Raw genomic sequence first — 18451 nt, 5'->3', positions numbered from 1 at the left:
TTCACTCCTTCTCTCTCTCTCTCTCTCTCTCTCTCTCGATATATATATTTCTTCAGAACTGCAGCAGGCAGCTTTTGTTTTTTTTATTGAAAAAACTATGATAAACCCATTGTATGCTATGTGCCCAGCATCAAACAGCAGACAAACAAAGTAGCGAGGTGTTGATATGTCAATGTTGTGTTTACAGCTTGGCCAAAGAATCTGTTAATGTGGCTTTGAATTACAGCTTAATGTGAAATGCAGAAAAGATAAAAGAAGTTCATTTCAAGCTACGAGCCATATTGCCTTGCTATGTACGTAAAAAAGTGGTTGCAGAGATGCACATTTCTTTCACTCCCTTGAACTCTTTATAATAAAGACCATTGCATGTGTTCAAGTAGGCCCTGCATAGCTGTAGCTAGCAGCTGTGTGGTAACTTTGAACCGAGAAGTTGCTGGAGGCTGCTCGCAGCAGTGGGTAGCCTCTAAAGCCTTTCCATTCCCAACAGCAAAGCAAGTCAGCCCACAGAGGGGAGAGATAGCACTTAATACTCGCCTAGTTTCTCTGGAAAGTGACTGTGATGCTGGAAAGTGTTGCTTTACGACGCCTTCACACTCCTGTGTGCACACGTGTGGAAAAATGTCAAAACAGAGTTCAGAACAGTGTGTACCCCTTTGAAAAGGTGTGTAACGTGTCTTTTAAAACTACTATACATGTCAAACCGAACAAACCTGTGATTTCACAGAAGCGCCTGTGAACTTAATGCTCAAAAGTCTTATGATGCCTGTTGTTTACGAGAGCATAGGAGCTATAATTAAGAGCTTTGGATGACCAATGGGAAAAACAATACATTTCTGAAAATCCCTCTGCATCTGACCCCACTTTATGGCCTGAATGTTAATGTGAACAGAAAGAAGTGTGAAAAGAGGTGAAACCTTGTCATTAAAATGTATGTTATTTCTTTCTAACTGGTTTCCATCTATAGATAGTAATTTCTGACAGCAAACCTCTTAAACAGCTTCCTCCACGACAAAATCCCTCTGGCAGTATTTCCCAGTACAATTTGACTGCCTTTTGCAGTAACATTCAAATAAACTGCTGCTGATTCTTGCAGTAAAAATACCTTTCCACAAGGGGGTGGCACTCAAATAAATGACTGCATCTATTGATTGTTATCTAAACACAAACAGCAGCCTGTTCAGATGTAAGATGTGGTATTGAATTTATTAGCGGTCACTCTTCAGTATCAGGCACTCATCTTGAGTTCCCTCTTCATCCATTTACAACACTCACTTGACCTCAGTTGTCAGCTTCTGCTGTCATGAAGAACCCACTTCAGACCAGAGTGGACTTAATGAGAGGTGATCTGTTTTGAATTACCATACTTTTGGCTTACTTTAAAGCCATGTTCCTGTACTGTCCATCAACAACTTGGAAAATGTAATGGACCAGTGCGAATCCAAAAGGCAAATCCAGAAGTCAAGTTTAAGTTTGAATTGGACTGACACTTGTAGAGAAAGAAAAATCTTCTCAACAAGTCACTGTTGACTTCTTAAGTAATGACTTCTTAATGATATATCTTAAACATTTTTACAGAAGGCTAATGCTATGTACGGAAGACAAATGTTACAGATTTGAAATTGAAACGCACAACAATGTTTTCCCTCTGTTCCCTCGGGCCACTCGGCTTGATTTAGACACCCGTGCTCTGACTCCATCTCAGAGATAAGGGAGAGTTACGTCCCCTGAAGGCCACTTCCAGCTCACTGTGGCCTCTTAACCCTCTGCCCCTTGACCCTTACAAACCAAACAAACTCAGAGTCTGATGATTTATCACAAAGACAGAAATGCAGATGCTCAAATTCACTTCAATTATTTATACACTTTGCCTGCTCAGACTGTTTTGCCACTTTGCATAGGAGATTTGTTTGTTCAAACTAAATATGAGTTCTCAATAGGGCTGCAACTTAAACTTATTTTAATATTATTATATGTTACTCTACTAATTATTCTCTCAATCAATCTGTGAATCATTTGGCTTATAAAATTAAACACCTCAAGTTCCTACAAGTCTGCAAGATGACATCTTTAAATGTCTTGTTTTATTTGACCAACTCAAAGATTAAGTTGAAGGAAAAACAGAAATTATTGACATTTTAGCATCTGGAACCAGTATATTTTGTCTTAAAAATGGTTTTATTCCAGCTGAACATATTTGTTGCGATTGATCAGCTATCAAACTTACTACCTGTTTGCTTATTTTCTGTCTTACATTTCTGCTCTAGTTCTTAGTGTAAGTCTGTGAACCATATAGTATGAAAAAATGTGCATTTAACTAATAATCTAATTTTAAAGGCTTTAGCTCGACAGCATTTTAGATTAAGGCTACTTTTAATGGCTGAATAATAAACTGGTTTATCAGGTAATCTGGGGTTTTAGGCTGAAACATCGACTTCCTAGAATTTAAGCTTCATATAGATCTGGACAGGGTGGCATCTGTCCACGGAGAGTTTGTATTCTTTTAAGCTCTAGTTTTTTATCAGTGCTAAACTCCCTAAAACAGAACAGAGATAAAGACAGACGAGCGAAGCCATGAATGTCAGGATTATACCCCCATTATTTTCTGAGAGGACACAGAACAGTTAAAGGCTGATTTATTGCCCAACAAACCACGTAGACAAGTCTCTAAAAATGGAGCAGCATGGGAGAGTAAAAATAGAGCAAAAGTTTACTGTTTTGGGCAAGAGAGCAAACAAAGGCTGAGGCCAGCATTTCATCTTATGCAGCAAGATTTATGTACAGTGCACAAAAACAAGGAAGGAGGGGGTGAAAAGCTAAACCTGCTATACAATAGACTCTACTAACCTTTTACCTTCTTTCTAATGATGCAGTTTTAAGCCTGTGGAAGTGGGGATGTGATGTATAATGCTGGTCAGAGATTTTTAAAAACAATGTGTCTGCGGGCAAAAAATGCATGTATGCATAAGCAAGATTTAACAACTCCAGCATTGTCAACACTCAGTTTTTGCCCCTTGCTTTTGATGTCCTTGCTTGAAAGTAGAGTTACTGAGTACAGAGGATGACTTGTGTTGTGACAGCAACTTAATTAATTCTGACTGTGACAACTAAACTACTTTCCACGCTTCACTGGACACCTTCTCTTTCTTATGTCCGTGTTGCTGTGCTTTCTCCTTCAGCATTGCTGTGAAGGACTGTTGTTGTGTGTCTCCTCATTCTTTGCCCTCTACTTTTCATGGACAGACTAGCTCTCCGGGGTGGGTGGGTCTGTTTCCAATTTTCTCCCCTTCCCTGTCCTGAGAAACAACACTTCCAAAACCAAACAAATAAAACCAAAAAAAAAAAAAAAAAAAAAGTTAAATTATGTTTTTTTTATTTTTATTTTTTTTAATTATTTGTTGCTTACCACAGTTTTCCTCTACACATTCCTGCACATTTGTATGTCCACACAATTTGGAAGCATTTGCACTAATAACAAAGTGTAGCTCTGAAACCAGAACAAACCCAAGCTTCTCACAGCTGAAGCCAACCAAAGCTGACTATCTACCGGTAGTAACAGGACAAAGCAAAGACTACCATAGATATACCGAACCAAGAGCTGGACCAAGTGTCTTCTGTTGGAGCAAAACTGTGTTAACATCCGCAGCTAGAATCCTCTCCTCTTACGATGATAAATAAAGGATTGACATACTTTCCCTGGAATATACAGTCACGGAAGTACACACTTTTTACACAGGTAGATATGTATAAATGCAAATAGCAAGTATGTTATATCTCCTACCAGCTTTGGGTGCTGACATCCAGTGAGAGGTCCCACTGTGCTCCCACAGCAGTCCACTCAATCACAGAGGCAGCAATCGGACAGGCTGGGAGGCTCGGGGAGAGGATAGATCCTGCTTTGACAGGGGAGTGGTGCTGCAATGCTGGAGCCCGGCTGTGCACTGACAGAGAGAGTCACAGTCAACTGCTTGACACAACGGGCTCCCGCTGACTTTTCTCTCTTGCACTTCCTCTCATGTGAGCTAACTCTCTTTCTCTCGCCCTCTCTCTTTCTCACTCTCTCTCTCTCTCTCTCTCTCTCTCTCTCTCTCTCTCTCTCCCTCTCTCTTTCAGACAAGACACAGTTGCTCTGCCCTATCATCCCACTGTAACTTTTTGTCAGTGCTGCCCCTGCACCAGAACCTCTGGGGAGGGAAGGGGGGAGGGATGTGTGTGTGTGTGTGCTGGAGAGAAGGAGTGAGCGACAGATTGTGTAGCTGCTTGTGTCTGACAGACAATAGCAGGAAGTGTTGCTTTAGGATGCACAAAGTTAACAGGGCCCAAATAAGAAAGTTGCATCAAGCATCAGCAAGTATTAAAAAGACATATTACAGTGGTGTCACATGTTACTTGTTAAATTGAGAGCAATATCATAGTAGACAAATATGTACAAAGTCAGTTTGTTGTTGATGTGTCTCAGTGTAGTCTGTTATTTGCCACCAGAGAATAGTTTACACCAGTTTTGTAGCCAGATATGTGTGCTGGTGCTGGTGGGATGAAAATGGCTCTAAAGCAGCTTTTAAAAAGGCAGACAAATCATTGAAACCAAAAGAATGATTATTTAATGATTGGTTTTTAAAAAATATATATTGTAGTTATTAACACTATTCAGTTTAATTTAAATGTTTATTTATGGTTTATTAGTTTATTTATATACGATTATAAGCATGCTAATCCACACAACCTATTTAGTGGTTCACTTTTACCCATTCTCTTTCCTGTGCCCTCTGTAATTTCAAGACATGCAAACATAGAGTATGTAGTCTATAACATATGCTGGATATAAAATCCTGTTTTTTTCACCAGTTATTCAGAGGCAGCAGTTTTCTCATGGTGCTTATCAAAGGCAGATAACTATAGTATGTAGCACTGGTAGCACTGAGCTGTTTTCTTTTTAATTCATGACCCAGTCAAGCTTTTACTTCTGTGTAAACACAAATGGAGCATTCAGTGTGATTACTTACACAAGGCGACATATTTCAGCACAGCAATTACGTTTCAGCCTGAGTGACATTAACAAGGGAGAAAACAGCCAGGATGTTAGTGATTTAGAGAGAACAATTCAACTGTGTTGTTTACTCTTAACTAATTATAGTATTTTATTTAAATGTGATCTTATCCATACTGCAGCCTTAGCCCAATTGAGGAAACACAGGTTATAACGCATGACATAAATGTTTCTTTAGGTACAGTAATTCTGGTATACGTTGCCCGGAAATACGAGCGGAAAAGACGAGTTAGTGCATGTGGTTTTCTCACAGTTTTGCTACCTCTGCGATCTGTGGAGATTCATTCATATAAAACTACAACATCAGAGAGCTCATGGGCTGAACCGGAATTCAGTACATTTTCATACAACATAACAATAAGTCATGGGATAAAAATGGAGTGCGTGTATTTAATATATACATACTACATACTTTTAGTCCAACATTGACAATACTGACAATGAACTGTAATATTTTGCAATGAGTGATACTGTTTGGCCAATATAATAATCTGACAACATTTTAAAAAAGATTCTCTTATTTGCTTATTTTCATTATCAATTCATCTGTCCATCACTGTTTCAATTTATCATTTTGTTTTGTCTATAAAATAGTGAAAGATCTCTATTCATACTGCCCAAATGTCTTTTTTTGTCTGACCAACAATTCAAAATCCAAAAATATGTAGTTAGCTATCATATACACTGACCGAGCACTTTCTTTGCAACAACTGTACACCTACTTATTCATGCAATTATCCAATCAGCCAATTGTGTGGCAGCAGTGCAATCCTTAAAATCATGCAGGTACAGGTCAGGAGCTTCACTTAATGTTCACATCAAACATCAGAGTGGGGAGAAAATGTGATCTCAGTGTAACTTTGTGACATGATTGTTGGTGAAACTGTTCGTCTCCTGGGATTTTCACACCCAACAGTAGAATTGAGTCAGAATGGTGCAAAGAACAAAAAAACATCCAGTGAACAGCAGTTCTGGGGACTGGCCCTAGATAGCAAAATAAATGCGGCCCATAGTCATAGCTTGTTTACTTCTGGCTCAGTATATGCCCAGTTCCATATGTGACTGTCAGATGGTACCTCCACATCTGGAGCAATTCTGGCACACACCCAGAAAATCTTACAGCTGTCAGACAAAACAATTCTCAACCTCGTGTCAGAACACCAGTGAAGTTTGTATGTCCAAATAACACAGCCTTCCAAGTGTTTAGGTACCAACGTAATTACGAAGTGTTTACCCCTGCATACTTGGAGGCACTTTAGTATGTACTTAAAAGATCATCATAGGATATATATCCGAGAAAATGATTAGTCAGATCTTCAAATAATTTTTGCAAAAAGGTCAGAACATAATTTAATGATACATTTTATTATTTATTATTATATTTAGAAAAATAATGGTATAATCTTTGAAGCACTCTACCAACACATTTAGGGAATCCCCTTAATGTAAGGTAATCAATCTCACTAGTTTGTTTTATTCTGCCCTTCTGCCAATCAAAATATCTTTCAGTTGGCCTACCACCAACCTTTCAGCAGACAGAACAATGACACAACAATGCCAGACATAACAAGTCAGCAGCAGATAGTGTACTGAAGGCAAGGCAACACACATAAGCCCTGCTGAGCTGAATTCACCTATGCTGTCTTTGGGGAGTGTATGCTCCATGACTGTCTCTTTCTGTGGAAGAGAAACGCAGCTAAAAAGGTTGACAACCCTCCTGACCTCAACCTCTGTGTGGTCTGGCTCCTGCCGCTACCGCGCTAGCAGCTATGGATTAGCTTTCTGGTTCAATTGTAACTTCATCCTTTGGGAAAACATACTGACCAAAGCAAACTCATGTTTGGGGGTCATGACACTCTGTCCTCATGGCAAGTGAGATGGGTTCTGAGCCTGGCTCGCCTTGGTCTCAGTTTCTCCTCAAACAAACTTTATGAGGGAAAGAAGATTGTGATGTGCAAACATGCATATGCATATGAAGCAACAAATCAATTATTACATTAAAAGAAACTATAGTGGATGCATATTTAGCCTGGAATGGAAAAAGTATTTAATGAATTTAGAGACTCACTTTTGTGTGTATTTTTTTGATCTGACCTCCCTAGCAGCAATTTCCAAGAAATTCCACTATGACAACATGTGTGTTTTGATTTACATAAAAGAAACAGTCTGAATTAAATGAGCCCAATGTTTAAGCCCTGTGAACACAAATTCCTCCCAATCTGGTGTAATCAATGGGAGCTGGGCACCCATGAGGCTGTAGTTGAGTGGATACAAATAGCCAAACTGTTCCTTTTGGAGTGCAGAGAGGAAAAGGGAACAAAAAATAAAACAAAGCAAAAAATAGACGTCAGTGCTGATAAGAAACAGGTTAGGAGTCCTTGAGGAAAACAATGGGATCTGCATAATCTGGAAACATAAGGTGCACACAGGCCGTTACAGACCCTGAAGATCAGTGTGAGGAGGAGCAGTAGGAAGGGGGGGCGTCTTTATCTGCCAGAACAGTTGAGACAGATCACAAGGAGAGGAAAATACTGGAAATGTCTTATCAGCATGTGAATAACCATCTTTTTTCCCATTATACGTTTCAACTTATCTGTTTTATGATTGCCCCTTATGGTATTTGCTAGAACATTTTCCACAGTGTTTTCCACCAAATATTCTTTCCCTCATATTGGTGCAGGTTATCATTTAAAATGTTTCAATGATAGGGCCGATACAATACCTGAGTTTTTGGGGACCAAAGGAAAAACTTTTTTTACACCTTACTTATAGAAACATGAACAAGCCTTTCTACTCAGCCCTCTCATTCACTTAACAAAAGTTCTTAAATCTTGTCTAAACACAAGCAGACGTACAAGACATTTTAAAATTTACATCTGCATCTATCTGACAAAGAGTAAGTCGAATATCGACGGTATTCTATATTTTTGTTATTGTCAGCAAATCTCAGTAAAAGACCAAAATCAGTAATGTCAGAGTCTCACTACCTTCTTCCCTTCCTACTCTGTCTGTGCCTCTTAGCAGTCTGCCCATTTGTTCTTACTGATGACACATTTATAAAAACAGGGCTCGGATATAAACTTAAATTTTCAAAAACAGCTCGGCATTGTAGTTTATAGCAAACCTCCCTCAAACAGGAATAAACAGTGTGTTTGGCAGCGACAGTTCTCAGATGTGGATTACACACACTTGATGCTCTGGTGAATATTTATAGCAGTGGTATGGTGTGTTTGGGATAAACTCAAAAACTGTATATAAAGATGGATGTAGCGTCTGTGATGTCACCCATAGGTTTCTGAAGAGCAGTTTTGAAGCTCGGAGTGGGCTGCTCTGCTGACAGCATCTTGGCAATGCCTGACCGCCTAACTCCCGGCTAGTCCCAAAATGGGCAAAGAGGTGGGGTGTGTATGGAGCCGAGACTTCGATGAATACCGGTTTGTGGCAAGCATACGGCACACAGTTTTGAAAAACACGCCTCAAGTGGACTTTCAGGGAACTGCAGTTTTTGGCACTACCGTATCGGCTTCATTTGTCAGCCCCAGTTAGATAAACATAAAGGTTGCCGCTTGGATAAACAACAATACCCATGTTATAATAATGAAGGAACATGTCACCCAGTGTCTTTAATCGTTTTTGGACAACAATATGAACACCTGTTGCCAAGAGGAATAGGGCTACACAGAAAATACTATATTAATTACTGGTTTTGTTTACAAAATAAGGAAAATAGAGAATACAACCAGTGTTACGGTTCAAAACCAAAACATCAAACAAAATATTTAAACTACATCACTGCTGCTAACATCTTATATGTAGGTTGTGATGCCCTCTTGAAGAAATTCACCCACTGACTTTGTCAAACACGCTCACACACTTCCAAGAAAGCTGGTTGTTGTGCTTCTCAGCCTCCAGTCGAGCCTGAGCGGTGAGCCGGCCCGTCTCTCACAGGAAGGGGGAGTTTCCTGAAAGGTCACGGTTGTTCCAGCCAGACCAAACACAGGCTAATTGCTTTGTTGTTTGTCGGGTCGGTGCCTGTTTTTGTGTTGCACTTTTCCTTTGTTTAGCATTCCCAAGTATATTACCTGAGCCCGTGGCCAAAAAGATGGGAAGGGCAGGGAGTGAAGTTTGAAGAGTGGGAGACAAAGTGGGGGGAGGGTGAGCACTGAAAATATGAAGGCAGCAGTGGCACGGTGGATGCCGTGATTAGGCCATGACGGGCCTCCCCCCCTTCTCTTTGTCTCTCATGCTAAAAATAGCAGGAATAGGAAGGTGCTTATGGGCCTGGGGGGGCGACGGGGACTACAGGGTACAGGACGAGCAGGGGCCGCAGTAATTGGCGAGAGACAAACAGCTGGGGGTGTGTGTGTGTGTGTGTGCGTGAGGGGACTCTACTCCATGCAGCTGTACTCTGTCTTTCAGGCTGCAGATCCCTCTCAGATTGTTACATTGCCTCTTTCTCTCTCTCTCACACACACACGGCAGTAGGGGAGAGTAATGGGTCCCTGACATCCAGAGCCCTAAAGAATGAAAGAATGTGCAACATGAGGCAAGGGAACAGCTGTATAGAGGGGGGGAAACAGGAGGGTGGCGGGGGCAGTTGATTCACAGAACAGGGGCGAGGTACAGCCACAGAAGAAATGATGAAAAAAGGGGGGGGGGGGGGAATTCTGAGAATAACAGTATTTGGAGAGGGTGGACTTTTCTGCTTTTCTGGAAGTGGAATCAACAAATTTATCGGTTTATGTCAAATGTTGGTCTAAATCAACCCCAGAGCGTCCTGGCTGGGACTAGGAGGCCAGCAGATGTTTTGCTCAGCTGTTGCAGAACTGATGATCTGCTGTTGGGTGGATGTGCCTCCGATTAAGTGGTCTAATGAATCAACCTTGGGAACTTGAACGGCTGAGAGAAGCTGAATGAATAAGACCAATGCAAGGATGACAAACTGCAGATCCCCTGTGTGTGTGTGTGTGTGTGTGTGTTTGTCTGTGTGTGGGAGGAGGTGGGAGGTAGTGGAAACAACATGAAGTCACTCTGGCTAAGAGGGTACTGGCTATTCGGTTTTTGCCCTGTACTACGTCGTCAAAGCTGGGCTTTGGATAAAGTACTTGACGTTGGCGTGTTCATTTGCTACTTACTTATCCACACAACTTTACACTGCACCACTTTTATGAGGTGTTAACCATGTATTTTGAGGGGAGACCCGGCCAAGCTATACATCTGTACATTATGTTTCTGTGTCTTTGTCACTGTCTGTATTTTTATACTAGAAAGCATCTGCATGTGGTTTATTGTGCCACTCCCATTCTTCAGAAGACGGGCTACATATTTGTTCAGCAGACACACAGTGTGGGAAGAGAAAATAGCATGAAAAAAACACCTGTGGATACAAACATGCACAAATCCTGCATGCACACAGAGACACATGCAAACACACAAAACAGTTGTGCATAAGTATTTCAGTCACATTTAGAGATCATTCAACATTAGTTTTTATTTCTTTATTTTGTATTGTAGAAATTTTTCACACCTGCTATCAACACACACCTGGATCACATGTGTGCACACACACAGACACACACACACACGCACTGTTAAGAGAGGTTTTACTTTTGAGGCGGCTCCACTTCTTGTGAAATCCCCTCCTCCTCATACCTCTAGTGAGAATACCACCATCGCCGTGGTTTCAGATGACACTTATCGCAGCATCTGAAGTGTGTTTGTTGGTTGTGTTGTGTTGTGTGTGTGTGTGTGCGTGTGTATAGGATCAAAGTTGTACAGGGGCTACATGTCACTATGCACCTGTGCGCTGGCGGAAATGCAACCCCCCCCTCCCCTCCACCCCCATCACCACAGCACATACACACACACACACACACAAACATACACACAAACATACGCACAAACATACACAAATGCACATTGGCCACCTGTACTGTCTCTTGTCTGTCTTGTTACCTTAATACTTGGATTGTTGAACACTTTCTCACTGTAACTGTGTCACTTGTCACCACTGCGTGTTGGCTCAGAGTCAGAGCCTCAGAGTCACTTTAACTGAGACGTCAGTATCTTTGGAGAACAGCAACTGAACAGTATTTACTTCTCTTGCTCTCTGATATAAAAAATAAGATTGTAGTCAAAACTGAAATAAAACTTTCACTCTGGGAAAAGGATGAAAGGAGGAAGAATGCTGTTGTAGGACATATTTTGGGACTTTTTTTTTTTACAACATTTTGCTTGCAGCTGCAGATGTGATATGGATTTTTGCACATAAAAATGTACAAGTCTATAATAATAATGCTGACTTTTCTGCTGATGTCCCAGTGTTAGATGTGTTTTCTCTCTGTCTCTCTGCTGTATGTAGGGCAGGGTGACCACAGGGCTGATGAAAAGACTGACAGGTGTCCCCCCAGCCTCCAGCTGTGATCAGGTTTTACTAAGAAAATGCCCCGCTGCAGAGGCGTGAAACACGTAGCCTGAAGCCAAAGAGTGGCTCACTGTAAACACCCATATACAAACCATATCGCCTGACACTGAGCGCAGCATGTATTACGCAATGCATATTTGAGGCATACACACATCAATATAACATTGTAAATACACACTCACATGACACCACATCCACTCAACAAATGAATACAACCATCACAACATGCGCACACGCTCCAGGCAACATTACCACTTTCCCCCTGAAGTGACCTGGTTTGCACAGACCAACTACAGAAAAGAGGCAGCTTAGTTACCTATAGTCGCACGTTTTAATATCAAAGTTCTACTTTGGTTTATCCACAAACATGCTCATGTGACACGTAGCTTATTGTATGGCAATATTTTCTGTGCTCTGAACGTGTGTCTGTGTGATCTCAGTCAAACCCGAGATGTTAAATGTTCAGGAAACCACAGACACTTCGCTCAAGTGCCACACAATGACATTTAAGATCCTACATACACACACGTACACGTAATGAACACATACAAGTTGTGTGGCTGCCATTCTGCATTATGTTGAAACTTTTATATTTTTTATAATACTATACGTTGAGACAGACATACTGTTTTCATACTGCTACTAATGTGATTTATGATGCAAGTTTTCAGTGTTCGTCTCATGATGAGAATGATTCATTCTTACTGTGTGGCATTTCAGACTAAGCTCTCCTCTCTACATTATACAAAGTATTTGCTGTAGTATAAACAAAACAAAGTCTGCCATCTGGTTTGTATGTGTGTTATGAGGCTGTATTTGTTTTCAGACCACGAAGCAGCTCATCTTGTTACAACGGGGACTATTTTCAGCCTTCAGTCTAAACGAACGGACCGTGAACAACATGTAGCAGATGACAACGATGAGAAAATCATCACAAATAAAGTGATTCTATCCTTCTATTTCCATACTTGTGCTCACAAAGACAGTGATAACAAGCTGATGTATAGTAGGTACAACGGCTACCATGCTGTCCATTTTATTTGAGCATGTTAGCATTTAACACAAAGTACCGGTGGTCATCAACCATTCAATACTGTTGAGAGCTGGATCAGAGTGGTGGACCAACTGACACTCCCAACCCTTGAAAATGTACATGACTTATAATTATTGTAAACAGTGATCACACAAAGTCACCTTTATTTGTATAGCTCCAAATCCCAAATTTTCCTCAGAGGGATTTACAATATGTAGAGTACACAACACCATCCATCCTCAGACCTGTGGTTTGGATGAGGAAAAGCAAGATGACACATGTACAGAGAAGACAGAAAAGCCGATAGTAAAGTGCGTGACTAGGATTAGGATTCATTTAAGATGAAGTCAGGGATTTACTGTAAGCATCTTACAAGCCAGAGGCACATATTCTGCATATGTGGCGTAACATACGCAAATCATGACGCTGGTAAATGGCTCTCTCTAAACAGTCTTACTCATTTAAGTAAGAAACTTGCTCTCACTTTCAAAATGCACCAAAAACTTTCTCTTTTTCTTTCAACATCGAAAAAGGTGCGAGACTTGTTCTGGTTCTCAGACCATGCAGCAGCCCAGCTTGCATGAACTGACAGTAGACAACAAATGGCAGACGACAATGATGAGAAAATCATGAGAAAATAAGGTGATTCTGTTCATCCATTCCCATACTTGCACTCCTGTGGTGGGAAAAATCATCTGAAACCTGAGAGTGTGTCACTGGAGTTTGTTTTTCACTCATGTAAGATTTTACCTAAACTCAGACATGTTAGTCAGTTTGTGTATTTTGTTCTGATTAGGGTAGATCCTGATTCCAACCATTTTTTAGTCAGAAGAGCTCAGCTGTGCAACATCCTACTTCTAATTCTCACAGATGCACACATTTAAGTCTGCTGCAACCCGCTCCAGTGCAGCAGCTTAGGTTTTAAACTTGGCTCAAGGGCACAATGTTAGCAGTTTGTTCACTTTCACTGTCAGATTTCCCCAGTTCTTCTTGAGAATGAAACCAGCGACCTTTCATTTGTAGGTAACTATGCAGGTTCAGGACTTGAGTTGCAAAACAATGAATAAATTTGACTTTGAAGTCCAACCGACAAATTAGCATGTGATACTTTCATCCAAAGAGAACCAACAGCCTCATTAGATCCCTACCTTTCAGCTGACTGAAGAAGATGTGTTATGCAAATCTGCATAAAAGCAGAGAAATGGATATTGTATAACATAAATGCCTTTAAATCAAATTAAACAAATTGAGTCTATTCAATTTGTACAAATTCAGTGTTGACCTTTGCAAAAGAAGAGAATCAAAAAGCAGTAAGAGGGTTCAGACAAATAGCTACATGATAATACAAGAGTGAAAAGGGTGTGTTTTGGATGACGGGAGTTATATTTGTTCTGGGCAAAGTTCATCAGTAGTTTTGGCTTCTTAATTTATTAACTTCTACAAAGCAAAACTGCCGTTTAAGATAAATCTGTGTTTATTGTGCACACTCTAGAAATAAATCAGTACTTCTTCCAAATTTCCACCTAAACTCCATGTATAATGAAATCAAGCCATTATGGAAACCACATGAGTGGTGGCTAAAAAGTGAATAAACACAGTGGCATGCTGTGTGTGTGTGTGTGTGTGTGTGTGTGTGTGGGCTGAGAATATAAATGTAGGGCACGGGAAAACATGGAGGAAATGTCTGGCTGTTAATCCGACTTTGCGGCCATTATTTTCCAAGGAGAACACTTCCTTAAACACACACTCATGCACACACTGCCCTCTTCCTTTTGCCTGGAAAGTAAAGACGGTACGAGAACAACAGAAAATAATTTAAGAAAAAAAAAAAAAAAAAAGCCAAGATGTTTTTCTTTCCCCTTTAGAACAATGTCCAGCTCAGGAGGAAGAGGATAAAAAAATCTTAATTCCAGCATTTTTTCCTCTCAGTATAATGAACATTTTTTTCTTTGTCTCATTCCCAACAAAGTCGTAGAATGTGATCACTCAGCTTTGTGATAATAAATACTAGGATTATTCACTCTGTGGCCCCTGCACTGAGCCAGTCCTTGCATGCTACGCTACTGTTACCAGTGAAGGAGTGTCTTGTGTCTCATGAGTGATACATCTCAAAATCTCTCATAAAGCGCAGGTTTATTGATGTTCTGTATTTATGTATTTTCTCTCTGTCTCCACCTTCAGCTCTGTGAGAGCAGAGAATATTATTTTGCCCCATGGAGGGCCTGAGAGTGGAGAAACATCCACGGGCCATGCATGCGTTCCTCACATTCTGAACCAAAACCACATGGTGGGTTTAGCCCTAATGATATTTGGATGACTTGCGTAAAGGGCATCCAACAACTAATCTAGATACGTGAGCACAGAATGAATCAATAGAAAAAAGGAAAAAAGGATCTTCTCTCTTGCGCCTTGGAGGCTCACACACAGACACTGAATGCATAGCATGAGCTTCACGTTACTGATCTGACTTCATCGTTTTCTGCTTTGTCTTCTCGTTGTGACTGGGTGTTTGGTTTGAAATAAAACTCTCTCCCTCTCTCTCTCACACACACACACACATACAAGAGATATGCACACAGAAAACAACACGCCCTTGTTATTACTGGAAAGTCACAACTGACATCCCCCTGCAGGCGGCTATGTGCCAGCTGAACAGTCATACCCCAAGCTGGGGTGCAAAAATAAAACACTCCTTATTATGCCAGGGGCATTCTTAGCAAAACATACAGTTACATTTCATACAGAGGCCATGGTCTATCAGTGAGCACATGTGCTGCTTGGAGCTGCAGTGTCAGTCTCAGATAATGTGAAGGCACCACCCGTAAGTATTAATACCCCCAAAGACAGAAATAAATGCCTATGAGGACCATCCCATTGTACTTGTGTGTGTGTGCGTGCGTGTCTGTGTGTGTGTCTTTATCTGGTACCCATGACTAGTCTCTGCCTCACCCAAAAACCTAACGAAGTCACGTAGTGCCATTCCAAGAACCTGTCCTGGTGTGACCCTGGTCACTGAGCGCACAGTTGGGGACACCCAGACAGAGCACAAACAGCCAGAGGAGAAATTATATTTTCTTTGACAATTTTTTGTTTGATTACACCTTTGTCACGTCATATATAATGTTATTTTATTTCAAAGAATGAATAATAAACACGAGATGTTATTACTGTAGCTATTGAACATAAACTTTAAAGCTGTATCAATTGATTTTTTTCGGCTGCTTGGGAGCGACACAAAAAACTGTAAACACAACTGACATATTATTAACCTTATAAAGTTGTTGTGGCAGACGTGTTAGCAAGCAGTTGTCTATTAACAAATCCAGCAGACATGGAGCAACACTATCACTGGAGTCACATCTCTCTTCACCCGGCAAACACAAGTCTAATATACACTCTCATTTTAGCTCTGTTTTGGCCTCCACCATCTCCAGTGGGAAATATCCGTCTCTTTAGCTACTAAATGCTACTCTATGTTCACAAACTTCATCTGTTCGGCATTTGGTATGGGGAAGGTAGAGAACAATGGGTATTAAGAGCTTTTTAAGAGCTTTTTCCTGCAAAAAACACCAAGCTGCTGTGTGTGGACACAATAACGAGGACAGTGGTGAGAGTGAACCAAAACAGTAAGGCCAAGAAAACCAAAACAATGAGCTGAAAGATGCTAAAACACAGGGAACCAGAGGCTCTGTTGATAATTATCACCTTATATCTTAAACCAATCCAATTAAGTTTTTCAATCTCAAGAAACACTTTGGATATTCTTAAATGTTAGTCACAATCTCCATCTGCAAATGAGTGCCCCAGATCCTCCTTCACATCCTCAGCTTCAGATTGGCTCCAAAGCAAGGACAAATAATGGAATAGTAAGCTGAAGCCCCATGTCAATTATTAACATAGAAATACTGATTAGTGTATCTTTAAAAGAAAAAATAAAATAGAATTTAACAGAGCTGATAAATAGATGTGATTTCCTTTCCATCATCTAAAGGAACAGATTTCTGCCAGTGGAAAAAAAAAAACTGTGATTCGACGAATGTACAGACTGTTGCTTTTATAACAACGTATTGTTTAGGTCAACCTGTGGAAGTGTATTAAATGTACTAAAGTGGTTGGGCTCATGACAGGTACTAAACAGAGCCATTCAACTGAAAAATTAGAATAATATGAATGCAATTTGGCCTGCTTCTTAATAGCACCATTTCATGTGTGGATGTCCCTTAAATTGGCCTGTTGCTGGTTCACCTTTTTACACCTGCATGATGCATGACAGTGCTGTTTATCACTAATGCTTAATATCTATAGAAAGGACTGTGTGACCAGAAATACAACCCTGTGGAAAAGTACAGGGTGTTCAGTTTCTTTTGCTCTGTTGTGAGATAATGCAGCCAGAAAGCCCTCACCTAAGGGATGTTGCTGCAACCAGAGCTTGTCTTTCCTTCATCTAACCTCGTGGACAGACGCAACGGCTCAGCACGAGCGCAACCTTATCAGCAGGCAAAAGAAGTGCCTCTGCTTCGTACCAGAGCTGACAATTAACTGTCGCACAATGACTGGATTTCTCTGATAACCTTTTATTTGTTCCTCCTGCACATCACCACTCATGCAATCTCATTCCGTACATAACCAGCCAAAGAGGTGTGAGCTGAGGTGAGCTCACATCTCTTCCGACATATTGTACACATGTCAGATATATCTTGATACAAGCCTGCTGTGTGTGTTCACCAGCACTGTTGTGTTTCCCTACTCACACCACAATCTTGCATGAGGTTGTGGCGAGGCTGTCCGGTATAATCTGAATAATCTTAACTGTTTCTGAATGACCTCAGCATTGACTCAGGGAGGTCATCAGGTCAATGACGGTGTACAAACACATGTAATGATAAACAGTGCCCTCTAGTGGCTAAATGATAAGATGGAATATTTAAAGTTTAATAAAAATAAATTAATAAAAAACATCAATGGGTAATATTTTAAAGGAGAAATTTAAAAAAAATAATTGTATTTGCGAGTGAAAGATACACATGAAAGTAATATGTCCCAAAACAGAATATTGAACAATCCTAAGGAATACAAGACAAGAAATAGAAGAATTTCAAATTACTGAAAAATTCAGTTTCTTGATATCTTTGATGTGTACTGTGATGTGAAATCAGAAAGTTACACATCTCTGCTAATGTTACATAGAAGAAGCTGCAATAACACTGGAGGTCAGTGAAGTGCTAGGAACTATAATTACATATGTATTATTCTGAAGCCCATCCACTCTTGCTCAGATAATCATTCTGGTATTTATATGTGTGTGTTTGTGCATGTTTATGTGGAAATAATTAGGAATATAAATTGGAATATAAAAATGGACATACAGTATATCCATAAGAATATTTAAACTGGGAATGTCAGTTTTAATAGAAGATGTATTTGAACTAAAAACATCACAAGCAAATAAATAAGTGCATCTATGATAATATACGACATTAATATTATTATAGATGCCTCTCTGTACAATTTATTCATTGCTTGTAATTTTAATATTTTTACTTTTATTTCATTCTTGTATGTATGTACGTTTTATTTTACCATGGGTGTATATATAGCATTATACAATGTATTTCACAATTTATCTTGAACATATTTTGCACAATTTCCTTGTAAGTGTGTAAGTGAAGTTGTGTCTTATCTTAAATCATGTTGCTTTGAAAACATAGTGATAAGTGCACACATCTGTTGTTGGTAGTCTAGTGGGAGTCAAATACTTTCTACTGTTTTATTATGATAATGAAAAACATTTTCAAGATGTGCTACCGTAGCTCTGCTCAGTGTAGTACACAGGGATTAAAGACTGCGTACAGCACATTTTATGGTGGATCCCTTGTAACTATGACTGTGGATAGAAAGGATGTTGTGTAAACGGTGCACACGGTGCATCATTTCTGCAAAGCTACCTAAT

General features: G+C 40.1%; 1 protein-coding gene across 3 annotated transcripts in view; it reads right to left on the bottom strand.

Annotated features, from left to right (window-relative positions):
* Positions 1 to 6304, bottom strand: part of LOC139630272 (histone deacetylase 7-like) — a 44527-nt gene extending 38223 nt beyond the window's left edge. The window contains exon 1 of one of the 3 annotated variants that reach the window (XM_071493543.1): positions 3779 to 6304. In XM_071493543.1, coding sequence (XP_071349644.1) covers positions 3779 to 3797 — 19 coding nt within the window. In that variant the 5' untranslated portion in view covers positions 3798 to 6304. The remainder of the gene's footprint in view (positions 1 to 3778) is intronic. The other 2 variants (XM_071493540.1, XM_071493539.1) reach the window with 2 other exon arrangements.
* Positions 6305 to 18451: the final 12147 nt, after the last annotated feature.

Source organism: Trachinotus anak, unplaced genomic scaffold (genome assembly GCF_046630095.1).
Source record: "Trachinotus anak isolate AG129_WGS33_773 ecotype Australia unplaced genomic scaffold, CSIRO_AGI_Tana_v1 ptg000013l, whole genome shotgun sequence".
In the NCBI taxonomy this organism is placed as follows: Eukaryota; Metazoa; Chordata; class Actinopteri; order Carangiformes; family Carangidae; genus Trachinotus; species Trachinotus anak.
This window is presented reverse-complemented; position numbering and strand designations above follow the sequence as displayed.